The 14,788-nt window shown below is 42.1% G+C and overlaps 2 protein-coding genes across 2 annotated transcripts; one reads left to right on the forward strand and one right to left on the reverse strand.

Moving 5' to 3' along the window:
- The first annotated feature begins 2,303 nt into the window (after positions 1 to 2,303).
- Positions 2,304 to 8,463, forward strand: CCNG1 (cyclin G1). Its single transcript, XM_068417159.1, has 7 exons — positions 2,304 to 2,525; positions 3,306 to 3,569; positions 4,633 to 4,886; positions 5,479 to 5,557; positions 5,640 to 5,738; positions 5,975 to 6,169; positions 6,834 to 8,463. The coding sequence occupies exons 2-6, from the start codon at positions 3,306 to 3,308 to the stop codon at positions 6,164 to 6,166; spliced, it is 888 nt and encodes a 295-aa protein (XP_068273260.1). The 5' UTR covers positions 2,304 to 2,525; the 3' UTR covers positions 6,167 to 6,169; positions 6,834 to 8,463.
- An 813-nt stretch (positions 8,464 to 9,276) lies between these two features.
- NUDCD2 (NudC domain containing 2) lies at positions 9,277 to 14,658 on the reverse strand. The gene is made up of 4 exons (XM_068417160.1): positions 14,439 to 14,658; positions 13,587 to 13,635; positions 12,130 to 12,281; positions 9,277 to 11,197 (listed from the first exon to the last, which is right to left on the reverse strand). Exons 1-4 carry the CDS (start codon positions 14,625 to 14,627, stop codon positions 11,114 to 11,116), a joined length of 474 nt encoding a protein of 157 aa, XP_068273261.1. The 5' UTR covers positions 14,628 to 14,658; the 3' UTR covers positions 9,277 to 11,113.
- Positions 14,659 to 14,788: the final 130 nt, after the last annotated feature.

Consider the following 14,788-nt stretch of genomic DNA (forward strand, 5'->3'; position numbering starts at 1 on the left):
ACTCAGGCTGTTACTTTGGTGAGTCTCACTCTCCGTGAAAACACAGATAATGCTCTTGACAGTATTTACCTAATGTATCTAAACAGTAAAAAACCCCTACACACACAAACAATTTTTGCTGAATAAAAACCTCTTACAACTCATCTTTATTTTCCACACAGTCTACTAAAGGTTTAAGGTTCTGAACAACTGTAGTATTATCTATCACATCTGTCAGCTAAACTGTCTCATGCAAGTAGATACATGCCCTTTTTTTGTGTCACGAATATTATGCTAATTTTACCCCAAATGACTTTAAACTCATCTTGTCCTCTACTCCTGGCAGATGTGACAAGCTCTAATATTATGAGTATTATAAAGAAAACGCTGTGCTATAGGGAGGGGTAAAATACTGCCTGGAACAGGTGCTGGCAGTTTGCAACATGCCACCACTTAAAGTGTAACTCATCCTCCCTCCATTTTTAAAGAAAAGCATAAAGCACTTTAGAAATAATGCTTACAGCAAACGCAAACCAAAAACCGTTCATAAGCAGAAAACAGAGACGGAAAAACATCCTGTCTCAGAGGACATAAGATGACTTCTTGTAAACTATCTGTAAAGCTAGTTAAAAGCGGTGCCAGGAATGCTGCCTAAAGGCAGCCTTCCTTTCATGAAGATTTTTGAATGACAAGCTAATAGCCTTCACCGGGGAAAAAAAAGCGTTCTTCTCAGGAGAGTTATCACCTAAGCTTACTGAAATCTTGGACCTCCTGAGAGAATTTCCAAAAGTCATAAAGCTCACCTGGATTTGAGCCCTTTCAAGTCCTTCTGAGATTAAGAGAACTTCCTCCCATTTACAAGATGCATATATCTTCAATATCTACATATCTGCGTATCACTTCATTTATTAGTCACATATCAACATATATTTTGAGGAGTCAGAAGAACAAACACAGCTAAAAGGTTTGCCTTACTAAAAACCGTGCATTACAGAAAATGTCAGTTCACTCCGTAAGAGAATTTTAAGCCTTTTGACCAATTCATAATAACCATCAGAAAATAGTTTGAAAGTTTTAGACTGAAGCAGAAATAACACCCCAACAGTTTTAAGAAAGCAAGTGCTAAAGCACCTTTGACCCATTTGAAAGATGCAGCATCCATTACAGGTCTGAAAAATACCTCCTTCAGCCATTCCTCAGCCTTTATAGGAGATCAGAATTCACTTTTGATAAAATAACAAATAATGGAACGTTAAATAAATAAATAAATAGTTTGGGCTTGGAGCATGCCCTAAACAGAAGCTCTCTATAGTAAGAAACTCCCTTTACTTGCTTAAAGTCAGTTCAGAAGTGGAATACTTTCTGCTCCTGGAATAACTTTAAACACCGTTTGAAGTGTTTTTCAACAATATCGTATCTTTTCCAGATCTTGTAACTACTTATCTTAAATGAAAAAAGAAAGTTTATACACAACCTGACCTGATACCTACAACAAACTAGAATTAGCTTTCCCTGGCAACACATTCACCTCAACATAACCCTGAGTAGCTCCTGTCAGTTTTCTGAGCAGAAAGACTATTTGTTATTTCATTCAACCAAGCACACACAAAGATGAAGGCAGGTGTATTTGTAAACTGCCGCCTGAATCCCAAACAAAACCGGCCAACTCAGGCTGTTGATTGGGTCCTTCGGTTATTCTTGACCTCCTAGGATATAGAAAAATATTTCTGAGGGACTGGAAAGTGGGTAAAAAAAAAAAAAAAAAAAAAGAAATCCTTACTGATCCATACCTAAAAGTTTTCGGCCCTGCAGGAGGCGGGAGCAGTCACACCAGTCCTCAGCCCAGCAGGAACACGGTTTCAACTCCCCTGACCTGAAAACCCAGCAACGAGCTGCAAAAAGCATTCAAAAGCCGCTTACGCAAGGGCCGGGGTGCCCGGCCGGCCAGCTTGCCGCGCTCCGAGCAGCGGCCGTGCCGAGCCCCTCGCAGCCCCGGGCGCGGCGGGGCCGCCTCAGGCGGGAGGCGGCGGGGCCGGGCCGCTGCCTCAGGGACACGCGCTGCAGCAGCGCGGGAGCTCCACGAGGACCCGCTGCCCCGCGCTCCCCAGCCCGCCCGCGGCACGAGGGCGAGGGAAGGCGCCACGCCCGCGCGCCTCGGGGATGTGGCGGGACGTGGTGGGCGGGGCGGGGCGGTGCCGTGCAGCGGCGCCACCAGAGGCCGCCACTGTGCCGGCCCTGCCTGTCTGCTAGCGACGGCGCTCCGCCCCTTCCTGCCATCCCCGCCCTTTGGTTGGCCTGACTGGAAGTCTATCACGCCCCTCAGCCCCGCCCCCCAGGCCGGGCGGAGCCCGGAGGCAGGTCGGTGCGGTGCAGGGCGGGCTGTCTGCGGGGCGGCGGCTGCATGGCGTTCTGCCGGTGGTCGCTGGTGCCCATGGAACCGGGCAGCGCTTCAGAGTGACCCCTCGGCGCTGCTGCGGCCGTCGCTGCGGTTAACACCGGCTCGGGGCCCTCCCCACGAGAGAAGGGAGCGGGACGGCAGGGACAAGGTAAGAGCGCAGGGCCGGGCCCCACCGGCGGCAGGCTTGGGCTCCTCCGCGCCGTGCCCGGCCCGGGCCTGGGGCGCGCGTGGTCCCTCCGTCCCGCCGGCGGAGCTGGCAGGTCGTTCGTCCGCCGGCGGAGCCCCCGGGGCGGCGTAGGGCAGGCCTGGGCTTGTCCCGGGGAGGTGGCGCCTGCGCGGTGCGCGGCCCCGCTGGGCCTGGGGGCCGCGGCAGGGCCCTGCCGGGCGGCGAGGGCTCGCTGCGGGGCTTGGGGTGTGCCGGGCACAGCAGCGGGCACCTTCGTGTAGGATTATCCGGGGTCCGGTGGGCCCCGGCTGTGGGGACCCTCTGGCCTGGAGCTGGCTCGGCCGTGGTGTGGCCCGGCCCCTGAGGTGGGCGGTGTAACCGGAGCGTGAGTGGAAGGTATCGCTATGGGGAGCAGAAGGGGGGCCGCTGCCGCCCCAGGCCTGCTCGGGCCCAGCCCGCTCCGGGCGGGGGCACCTTCGCTGCCGGCGTGCGCTGTGTGACTGGGTGTCTGGTCACCGGCGCTGCGGGCCGGGCGCTGGTGCTGCCGGTATGTGCCCCGGGTGATGCCGCCTGTGTGTGCCCGAGCGTATCCGTTCCGAGTGTTCGTGCTGCTAATTGGCAAAAGTACTTAGACTTACAAATAAATAGTTCACATACCCACAGAGAAAGGGAAGTTTGTATCTTTGCTTTAGAGACAACTGTAACTTTGTAAGTTTTTCCCTTTTAGCTGTTTGATACACTTACATTTGTTTCTCCTTACAGATGATTGAAACACTTGTAACTACTGAAGCTCAAGAACTGCTGTACCAGCTCACAGCCCTGTTGGAACAGGAGATAAAATGTCAGCCCAAGGCTTCTGGCCTGAGACTAATTGAATCTGCTCATGATAATGGCCTCCGAATGACTGCAAGGCTGCGAGACTTTGAAGTGAAAGATCTCCTCAGCTTAACTCAGTTCTTTGGCTTCCATACAGAGACGTTTTCACTAGCTGTGAATTTCTTAGATAGATTCCTGTCAAAAATGAAGGTAAGGCTTTTTGAAGTGTAAGCTCTCAGTCTTTAGCTTCTGCTCATTGTAATCTTGTTCCTATTGTAAGTTAGGACATCTTGGTTTTAGATGGCTAAAGGTTAAGCTGCTTCCAGAGATTCTGATTGCTCAAGAGCTAAAAAATGGCTTTCCCTGTTCAGATTTTAGTATCACTAAGCTGTTTACCCTGGAGAAGAGAAGGAAGAGGGCATCAGTTTCAACTTGAGGATGCCCATAGGCTTGGAAATGCAGGCTGTCTTGCCTGTTGCATGTATACAAGAATGCCTTAAATTACTTCTTATTTTACTGCTGTTTCATCCTACCTGTAAGCCTCATGTATCTCAAGAGGCTTGGTGCTGTTCAGCACTTAGAATCTGGTAAAACAGTTAGTTAGCACTGCATTCTGCTGTGCATGTGTGGCATGCTGACCTGGGTTGTTTTTAATTGTCTAACGAGACAGGATTACCACTGTGCTATTTGGTCAAGAATAAAAGCTTGTTTTCCTTCTGTGTTAAAACAAAAATGAGAAAGCTGGATGGAGTAGATAGGAAACTGATGATTTGAAACTACTTCTGAATCCAAAATAAGCAGTAAAAATGGGGACTGTAATGCCTATGGAATAAAATCAGTCAGGTTTTTTATATATATATGTGTGTGTGTATATATATATAGAAAAGAGTAAAAAAAAAAACATTTTTTTTTTCCATAAACCAATATGTACAACACTTTTAAGTCCTAAAATCTTCTGATTAGGCTATTATAGAACCTCATTAAGAAACCAGTTCTACCTCAATCAAAATATACTGTTCTACAATCTTGCTTTTTAGACGAATGAGGCAGAACTTGCAGTGTCTAACAGTCTTCTCATTTAGTTAAATAAAGATAATAATGTAAGTGGAGCAGAGACTTATTTCTTGGTCTTCAAAATACAGAACAACCCTCCCTGCCCCCCATAATTTTTTTCTGAAATACGCTGGTGCCTACATAGTTTGGTACTTACATGTTGAAATGGCTGATCAAAGGCCTTCCTCTTTGAAAGTAACAACATTTTACTTTTCTTTAGGTACAGCCTAAACACTTGGGCTGTGTTGGACTCAGCTGCTTCTACTTGGCTGTGAAGGCATCAGAAGAAGAGAGAAATGTTCCCTTAGCCACTGACTTAATTCGAATAAGCCAGTATAGGTTCACTGTTTCTGATATGATGAGAATGGAGAAAATCGTATTGGAGAAGCTGTGTTGGAAAGTCAAAGCTACAACAGCCTTCCAATTTCTACAACAATATCATTCACTCATTCATGAGAATTTAAGCTGTGAAAGGTAAAATGTCTAATACTTCTTTTGCTATGGCTGCATATGATCAGGAAGCCTATGTAGAAAAGTAAGCAGGGAAATTGAGTAATTGGCCTTTCTATACTTAAAAACCCCACACTTTCCCCCTTTTTGGTGAATATTATAAATGTGAATATCTTTGATTTAGTATTATTTTAATTTTAAATGTTGTTTGCATAAATTGATCTAAAGAGTATGGCGCTCTGAGCCGAAAACAAAACTTGCTCAATAATGATGGTATAATAAATCTCTGCTTATGCTGCACTAAGTATTGCCTCATTGCAAGGATTTCAAAATCTGGCTTAGAAAGAGATTCCTTTTGCTAGTAAGCACTAAAGTTCCTTGTTGGTAAGCCTCTTTTGACAATGCAACTTTCCCCGATGTAACACAAGATTTATTTTTGGCGTTAGGACTGCCAAAACTGAACACCTGTTTGACTGTAACCCTAGAACTTCTGGGATAAATACAGCTTTTGTTCAGTTAATGAACATTCTCGCTGCTTCTCTGAGTTCCCAGGGTGGTGTTGCCTTGATCAAGCTTGCGTTCTTCTTCTACATTCACTTGTCTGTTTTTATTATAGGAGAAAATACCTTAATTTTGAGAGACTTGAGACCCAGCTTAAGGCATGTCACTGCAGAATCATGTTTTCTAAAGCCAAGGTAAATGTCTTGAAAGCTCAAAGACAATGAGACTACTGAAACTTAACAAAGCGGTGTTTAAAAATGTTTTCTCTCTCTCCAGCCTTCTGTCTTGGCACTGTCTATTATGGCACTAGAGATAGAAGAACAAAAACTGCTGGAGTTGACAGAGGCATTGGAATTTCTGCAGTTGCATTCCAAGGTATGTATAGATAAAGTTTCAGGGGAAGAAGGAAGAAAAATGCATGCAAGGGCCTACACAGTGGGGAACGGGGAGGTCCATTGGCATACTGGTTTCTTTTGTGGCTTTGTTGGGGTTTTTTTTTCCATTTGGCTTGGGATCTTTGCCTTTCTGTCTTATGTGAAGAAGCTGAAAGTACATGTATGAAATAAGGATTTAATGAGCTATTAACACTGAGATTCTGTCTTGCTATTTAGATAAACAACAGAGATTTGACCTTCTGGAAGGAACTGGTGTTAAAGTGCCTTACAGAATATTCCTCGAGCAAGTGTTCCAAACCAAATGTCCAGAAATTAAAATGGATTGTGTCTGGACGTACAGCACGGCAGCTTAAACATAGCTACTACAGAATAACACACCTTCCTACAATTCCAGAGGCCAGCTCATAATAGGTAACTCCTTGTAAAATCAACTTCTGATTATGTAGAAGTAATTAGCTGTTAACTACCTCAAAGTTTCTTATTCTACATAGGTAACCACTTGAAGACGTGTAACATAAATGTAGTAGGCCTGTCATAGAGGCTGATCTATTCTTGTGCTCATGCTTGAGCCAGTGCTGTACCTAAAGAAGTGGCAACTTAATATATGAATGTTAGTGAAGGAACTGATCCTCTGGTGTGCTGTGGGAACAGAAATGTGTTCTACAGTCATTGGGACCTCATTCAAACTAAAATGTGGAGTAAAACTGGTAAAAAGGCATAGAAAAAAACTTAGCTTGCTCCTATCCTGAAAAGAATCGGCTAAGAGGAAAGAGTTGCATATTAGAATGAGTTTCTTGTAATCGTTCACTTAAACCACTTAAAAGGAAGACAGTTTTGTACAGTTTTACTTGTATAACTGGCTGTTTAGTAAAGTCTAAAGCTGTAATTCAGTTATTCATATCACTGGTTTTTTACTTTGCAGAAATTGTGAACTACTTCTTTCTCTAGACTTTAATTCCAAAGGCTACATATTTTCTATAACAGCTGTCTTGCTGTTGTCTTGCTGTATTAAAGTCTGATGCTTCGTTTGGCTCTTGTAGAAAGCTCTTCAGCTGACTGGTATATTTTTTTACAGGAGTACAATACAATGAGGAGAAAACCATCCTGTGACCTTGTCAACAGACACATGAATATTTGAGAAACAAAGTCTGAAACACAATATTAATAGTGAAGAACTCAACTCATGGAAAGACTATGTAACATTTCAGACTAAAGATCCTTCCAGCAAATAAGTTCTTTTCATGATGATTACAACAATATTCAGTGTCAGTTTTCAGTCTTATTTGTTAGACTGTTTACTGTTCAGTGAAATACCACAATACTGATACAAGGAATTTTAACACCTTACAGTTTGTAGAGCAGCTTGTGTAGTCTAACCTTGGTTTACTGTTAACTGCAGGTGCTGAATTACGCCATTTAATTTAAAAAATCTGGTTCACTTTCCAAAGATTATGTGACACTAGGAAAACATTGTGTGCAGTAGCACAGTGCTGCAGTGTCTCAGTCATCAAACTAAAGACTAATCCTGCTCAACAGTGATGACAATAGCAAATGCCTGTCAGTCCACTTGACACGCTGTTTGGGCAGTGTCATGTGTCTGCATGTTCCTGCTGGGCAGGGCATTGGCCTTCTACCACAGACACACATGAAAAATTAGGCTATGTGATAACCAGCTGAACATGCCGGGTAGCTAGAGCAGAAGAAAAGAGAAACCTTATTTCATTGCCTTTTAAAAGGTAGTCACTAAAACAGCATCAGTAACTTCACTATTTTGTAAGAGGTGTAGTTTACAGAGATTACAAATTATTTCATAAAGTGTAAAAATGTAATGATGTAAAAAATTAATGATAGCTAATGAAAGCTGAGGGAAAGTACTGGGTCACCTGCCCCAAAGCTGACATCAGTTTTCCAAAGTTTCACTGTACAAGACGTAAATGCTGATGCTGAACAGGTGCATTTTTACAGTAGGAACAGTAGGAGCAGGGCTAATGCTAATGCCCCATTTTGGCCTGTAGGTAGGAGCAATCAAGTTGAGAAGCACTGAAGATTGCTTCAACTCTGATCTCTCTAATGGTAAGCTTTGTAAAAAACAACTGTGTTTTCTGAAGACCAGATCAGTACTTGAGGTGTATCATGCTTCTAGTGCTAACAAGGAAGTGAATAATAAGAATGTATTATTGTATTTAAGATGAATAGGGGTGTTGGGGGAATGTTACTAATGACCTCTTGAATTCTGTGTCACTGTGGAGCAGAGGCTGTTAGCGAAAGGCTGTTAATAACTGATGCCTGTATGAACCAATTTAGCAGAGAAGGAGAGATCAGAATGTTCTGAATATAGTGTGGGCTTAGATGTTAGCCAACCAACCCTTTCCCCTTTATGGTAATAGCTGAGGGGGAACCATTCTTTGCATAGCTCAAACTAGTTAGACCTTTCACAGAAGACTTCATACCAAAGCTCTGTACTGGACAAACCAATCCTTCTCATGAACTGATGGGAGTGATTGCACTGCTTAACATGCAACTGGGTTTTACATCTGCCAGTGCTATCTGTGCATTGTGCTGGCCTCTGAAAAGCCTGCAAGTGATTTGGACACAGGTGTGGTCAGCCTGCTGGGAGAGATGGAGAAGATGCAATGTGCAATTCTAACGGTATTGTCATGTCTCAATATTAAGATATGTACCTTTCAATTAAACATTGAAACGTGCTTAACTGAGTAACTTTTTTGCCATTTGTTATAAAACATCTTAGTAGGAAGCCTATAAAGTGACATATCTGAACAGTACCCGGAAAACTTCCAGGCAGGAAGAAAGATATAGAGATTTTTTTCTTTTTTTTTTTTAGGAGGTTGAGGCTGCGTGGGAAAGCCTAGAGAACCAACAGGAAAAACTCATGGGGCCTGATTAAAATTATTTCATCTTGGCACACAATTAGTCTGAATCCTTTGAGATGTTAAAGTGTGAAGACTGAAAACACTGTCTTAAATACTTAGACGGTTCCAACCCTCTTCCATTATTTATCTAATACTACATATCACCTGTTTCTATACGTTGCAGTAAATACATGGATGGCGCTTAAGAGAATCTGGCACTCGGATTTCTAATCCCAAGATCTGAGTTTCTGCACTGATCTGAGCATCTCAGTTTGACTAGGTATAAGTTTAGCTATACGTTTCTGTGCCTGACAATGACTCAGAGCAGCTATGGTCCTTTTGATAAAGAGAGCAATTCTGTGGCATTACTCTAAGCCGATCTTGAACCAGATAAAGGAAAATAATGCCAGTAGACTGTCCTCCACTCATTTACCTAGCAGAGTAGCACTCTGAATGAGTGCACAGGATTATTTCCTATAGGGCGGGTTGCTCTGGGTACCATATCACATACCCAGATTTATGCATCTGTCAAGTGCCTGTTACTGTTTGTCTAAGAAGCAAGGGACTGAATCCCAGTGAGACCTGTGAGATAGATAGACACAAACCACCATTTGTTGAAGTATAGACTGAGAACGGAGTAGATGCTGATTAAGTCATAGCATCGGTATCTTTTTATTTTTATCTAGATTCTTCCAAAATTGGAGGTCTGTAACTTACAGTAGATGATAGAAGTAGCTAACAAAGTAGTTCAGACCTTTCCTGTCAGCTGTGATGCCTGAATACATACTGCACAGTTGTCATCTTTCCTTGACATCAGCCTTGGACTTAGCTGTAGGATGACTCTCATGCTACTTCATAAAGCAGAAAATATGGGAATAAAGTTTAGCTTTGAAAGTGCATATAGTAAGTATAAGTTCATGCACTGAAGTGTCAGATGCTGTTTTTAACTTCTGCTCTAACCAAAAGACGTACAAAACCATCCTGTGCGCACCAACTGCTGTAACAAAAAATAATATTTCATTGGATAGTACTTCAGCATTTGATGCAACATTAACTGTCTTCAGTTCAGTCCTTAACTGTGCCATCCACCTTCTATACTAGGATCATGGTAAAGATACAAAACTTCATAGCCCTAAATCAGTGTTTGATACTATACTACTTCCCTTTGTACAGTAAGGCAAGTTCTCTAGAACCCAAGCATAGTGTCTGGACTTACTTTGCATTCTGTAAAGATGACACGGGTAGAAGCAGCACACTTGATTATTTCAGGAGCACTTAATGCTTGCTTTCTTGTACAACAAGAAAGCATTCTTCCTCAGCTATTGCTTTATTTTTGTCATATGCCAACTGAAATAATGATGCAATTTTAGAAATAAGGCTCAGCAGTATGATGACAGCTGCTGGTAATTTATATCCAGTGAGACTTCTGCTTAGGACTTAAGTATAGGCAGTACTTTCAGAGTTCAGAATACAACAGGATTTGGCAATCGTGTTTTCTTCCTTTGTCAGTCTGTTTGACACAGCATTAGTCCTATATAATGCTGTGGTTGGAGTGCTTCTCAGCTGCAACCTTAACAATGAGTAGAAAATTCCTGATACATAATTGGCACGTGCAAAATATATCATGCAGTTTAAAATGTGGCTATTAAATTTAAAACTGTATCTACAAAAATCTACAGCTTCTTAGATACACTATCAACAACTTGTGCTATATGTTGGTAATGAATAGGTGCAAGATACCATTTCCTATTTAGGGACTCCTTGTTCCTTTCAAAGGACATAATATTATCTTACTTTCAAAATTTTGAATATTTATACTGAACGGCTATATTACATTAACACATAAAATTATTTATATCCCAGACTTTCACCTGACCTTTCAGTTTTCCAGTATCACTTACCTGGTAGCAAGTATTAATCATTAGTGTTATATTTGACAGCACAGTGGATTGTAAAACCTTACTCAAGGCAAGATGCAGTAGTTTCTTTATTTAAACCACTGTTTTAGAATTACATTAATGAGTCCTCAGATGGCTGCTACAGAGGGAAAGCGTAACTGTAGCCATCCTAATACCCTTCTTGTTGCAAGTTAAGAGAAAATAGTAAATATCTTGCTTATAGGATCTATTCTTCAGTGGTGAATGAGATATTCTTACATAAAGACAAGTGGTATATTCATAACTGACTAGTTTACTATGGTGTTTCTAAAAAAAAAAACCACCTCAAAACCAGCATTGTGCTTAAAGATGTTACTTTTTTGTGTACACCTTTATAGTTTGTCCCTTAGTATTAGAAAGTTATTGCAGCCTATAAATCAGCTGGTAACACTTCGTCTTCATTCTACTGGAAGAAATAACTTTTCTTTTCACTGAAGTAATTAATTGACAACAATCCATGGAAGAGATCACTGAAGTCTTCACCAGTTACATGATTCCAGTCTTTAAATGTAATGTGTAATTCCTCTCAAGGAACACAGATAAAAAGTTTACTTTTCAAGATTAGAAAAGTCTGGTCCTCCTTTGCTGTAATTTCCAGAAATTTCTGCCCCGCTGAAGTCAAATCCAGGATTCTGATGCACATAAGAGAAAAGTTTAGTAGATAATTATTCTTAATAAAAATGTTTTTAAAAAACCACTCAAACAACCAATAAACAAAAAGCCCAAAACTGTTTCTGTTAATATTCTGCCGTTCTAACAGGGACATATAACGGGATGATCAACTTGTCATCCATTTGATATGGCACTGAAATTCTTGGAAAATGCATCAACAAATAAACTTTGAATTGTCATAGTTTGGCTGCCTGCTGCTAAAGTGACTTCGTAATGCTGTTCTCAATTTGTCAAGCAGTTAGATCTCCCAGTAAAAAATATTAATGGAAGTTTAAGAAAAATTTCTGGCTTCTGGTGTCCCTTGAAATTACTATCTGAAAACATAAGTACCTGCCGTGCTGGATGTAGTATGTAGTGTGCTGGTTCAGCTGCTAAGTCATAAGTTGTAATTCTACAGCTCTGCAGACATGCATAGAAATAGCTGCATGCTAAAGTTGTACCAAAACAATTTAAGCAATTTTAGTAAAAGGGCAAGGAAAATATTTTCCAGCTAACTATTCTACATCATCTGATGTTATAAACAAACATATTCAACAGAGCTTGATGTTAGGAGTTTGTTGTAAATATGGCTATGTCATACTTCTAGATAATAACAGAAATTGTGTGTAGCTTAACTTAAGCAAGGTTGTTAGTATTATGCAACAAACCCTAAACCAGAAATACCCGCCCCCCCAAACTCATCTTAACTTCTCACAAAACCTTCAGACAGACTACAGAGAGAATAATCTCTTGAGAGTACACTGATAAAGCCTTGTGAGGGTTCTATATATATTAAACTACAATATATGTTTCCACGGCACTGCACAGCAGAACAATTTTCCTCAGCTTTCATGGCCATAACCTCTATTTGCAAACACAAAATATAAGGAGTAATTATGGTCCTTGAACTTGCCTCTCTTTGGAATCGCTCCAGTGTAAGTTTCCTTTGCATCTGGTCCTGCACCCAAGGATCAGCAGCATATTCATTTTCTAACAGAGATGTCCAACAATTTCCAGCATCTCGATTTGTCTTCATTAGAACAATTCGTATCAGCTTCCTGTCTTCTGTTGAATGAAAACGGACACATAAAACAACCATCCAACTCAGTCCTATGTGTTAGTCGTCTTTGTTGTTTTGGTGGATTCACCATTAATAAGCACAGGATTTTTTTGGTGAAGTAATTTAAATTCTTAATGCCAATGCCAGCAAGGTTATTGATAAATAAACAAACATTAACATGAAACAGAAAGGCTGAAGCAAATATAGCCTGTACAGCCATCTCTCCCCTTTGTGGCCTATAAAATGCTGAAGCTGTTTTAAGGAATTGGAACACAGTTCAGAAGTACTTCTGTTGCAAACATAAATTAACCTTTTAGAGAGGTTCACAACAGAGAAAAAAATTAATCTATTAATATATACACCTCAACTAAGGCAAAAATGAAGGATGTGAGGTCAGGCTTTACGGAGGGTTATTACCAAAAAAAGGCAGAACTAAGTTTTAGCGACATACGGAGGTATAATCAATTTATTTAAAAACAGACAGTATGCCTATAGACAATATATTGGAAGTACAGTTCAAAGTTAACATGTATGATATTTAGTTCTACTTTTTTTAATAAATACAGCATTATGAAGTGTATTTTAAAGATTATTTGCATACTGGAAAAGAGTAGGCCTCACTTCACAATGTTTGTTTACACTTCTAGTTTTCATGTTTAAGTTACTAAATTATTAATCAATATTTAGAATTAATATTGGATCGAAAACAAAATCCATCATAGGAAAACATTAAGTGAGAGGCACAGTCCACAAATATGCTTGCCAAAACTCAAAATACTCTGAACACTTTACAGTATTTGTGATGTAATGATCAAAGCATCTTTTGTTTGCTCATTATCTGTAGGTACCTTAGTGTGACTTTTAGATTGCTTTTTGGATTCTCTGAGACTGTAGGTTTCGGCACCCATGCCAAAAATATAATGCATATGTCACCCATCACAAAAATATAATGCATAAGAGCAGGAAAAAAAACCAAAAAAGTAACAATTATGGAGAGGCACAGATCACATAACTGTACTGTAATTGTGTAGCTTTAATGAGGGTTTGCAAAAAACTTCTCACTATATGAAGTTTGTAATCCATTAATTCCTACCTTCCAAGATACAGCATTTTTCCATTAACCTTACTCTCTAGGGCTTTTGTACTACCTCAGTTCCTTAGTTTGGCAATAATGATTGTTGTCTTTACAAAGCTACGCACAGGGAAGAAAGTAATCTTTCCCATAAAAAAAAAAGGGGGTAAACTCTTCTGCAGCATATTGTGAGAAGTTCTACTGCCCTCATAATGGCATTTCAGATGTAGGTTATTACCTAACGTCCACGTTCCTTCATCAGTTACTGTAGAGTCAAAAAGTTTACCCTGCAAAAGACAAGTACAATATTACAAAATGGGAAAACCTGTTCAGTGTCCAGTTCATATTGAACCGTGAAGTTTTACTCCCAACTTACCTTCTTGTTTTCTACTTAAAATGAATAGGGCAATCTGGCCCTGTAAGTATAGACTTGCACATAAACAATCAAATAATTATCTTTTGTTACACATTTTTTTTTTAAATTAAACATTTAATACAGTAAAAAAACCTGTCACTGTTTCAGTATCTCAATTCATGGAAAGGGGCTGTGTCTCTGAGAGGGCAATGCCATTTTTAATAGACATGCCATGATAATGACAGTGTTTCTGCCAAGTGTAACGTACAGCTCTGGTGCGATGTACACACACGGTGCCAGGCAGGACTGCTCACTGCCAGGGGGAAAACAAATCTGCTTTCGATGGTTCTTTTTAGCTTTCAGCAGGGATCGAAGTTATGCACTTAAACACTGCCCAAACCACCAGAAAAGAACGCAAATCCACCTGAATTTGTTGTCTTTATTTTTCCTATCGCCTTTAAAAGACTGTGCAGTGCGGCAGAACCGTTTGTAACACATTTCACTTTTAATTTACCAAAATCTAGATATTTAAAGAAGAAAAAAAAAAAGCGCAACACGGCAGAGAGGCCTTGTAACCCCCTCGGGAGGCAGCGGAGCTCCCTGCAGCCCCCGGGCCCTCGGCGCCGGCCGCGGGCTGCGCCTCGCCGTCCCCTCCCTCGCGCGGCGGCGCTCGGTGCTGCCCCGCCGCCCCCGGGCCGCGCCCACCCCCCCCCCCCCCGCCGGGGCAGCCGGTACCTGCAGCACCTCCTGGCCCCGCACGGAGAGCGCGATGTGCCGGCTCTGCAGGCTGCAGCGCACGTCCTTAGCCCGGGTGCCCGGCGGCACCTGCACCTCGATGAACACCTCCTCCAAGGTCTGATACCAGCGGCCCCAGGGCGTCCCGCAGGGCACCACCCCGCTCCGCTCCTCGAAAGGAGCCGACATGGGACACTGCGGCCCCGCACCGCCCGCCGCCCCAGCCCCCCACCGCCCCGCACCGCCCGGCGCGGGCAGCCCGCCCCGCGCATGCGCACAGCCCAACCATCGCTACCCACCCGCCCCCAGGAGTATCGCGGGAACGGCGGTGCGCGTGCTCTGTGCCAGGG

Source organism: Nyctibius grandis, chromosome 22 (genome assembly GCF_013368605.1).
Source record: "Nyctibius grandis isolate bNycGra1 chromosome 22, bNycGra1.pri, whole genome shotgun sequence".
Classification (NCBI taxonomy): domain Eukaryota; kingdom Metazoa; phylum Chordata; class Aves; order Nyctibiiformes; family Nyctibiidae; genus Nyctibius; species Nyctibius grandis.